The 284-nt window shown below is 62.3% G+C and overlaps 1 protein-coding gene across 1 annotated transcript; it reads right to left on the bottom strand.

Moving 5' to 3' along the window:
* Positions 1-18: 18 nt before the first annotated feature.
* LOC103799107 (histone H1.11L-like) lies at positions 19-279 on the bottom strand (the record flags this gene model as incomplete). Its single annotated transcript, XM_009071403.1, has 1 exon — positions 19-279. A coding segment is annotated over one exon (261 nt), but the record flags the coding sequence as incomplete, so codon positions are not given.
* Between the last annotated feature and the right edge of the window lie 5 nt (positions 280-284).

Here is a 284-nt window from a genome sequence, read left to right as displayed (position 1 = left end):
GGCAGGCTTGTTGGCCACCGGCTTCCTGGCCTTGGCAGCAACCGCCCTCTTCTTAGGGGCTTTTTCCTTCACTTCCCCTGGCTTCTTGCTCAGGCGGAATGAGCCGGAGGCGCCGGTGCCCTTCGTCTGCACGAGGATGCTGACGAGCCTCTTGAGCCCCAGCTTGATGCGCCTTTTGTTCTTCTCCACATCGTAGCCGATGGCGGCCAGCGCTTTCTTGAGCGCAGCGAGGGAGAGCCCTTTGCGCTCCTTGGAGACGGACACGGCCTTGGTGATCAGCTCGG

Source organism: Acanthisitta chloris, unplaced genomic scaffold, assembly GCF_000695815.1.
Source record: "Acanthisitta chloris isolate BGI_N310 unplaced genomic scaffold, ASM69581v1 scaffold22203, whole genome shotgun sequence".
NCBI lineage: Eukaryota > Metazoa > Chordata > Aves > Passeriformes > Acanthisittidae > Acanthisitta > Acanthisitta chloris.
The sequence above is the reverse complement of the archived record's forward strand: the minus strand, read 5'-3'. Positions and strand labels throughout refer to the sequence as shown.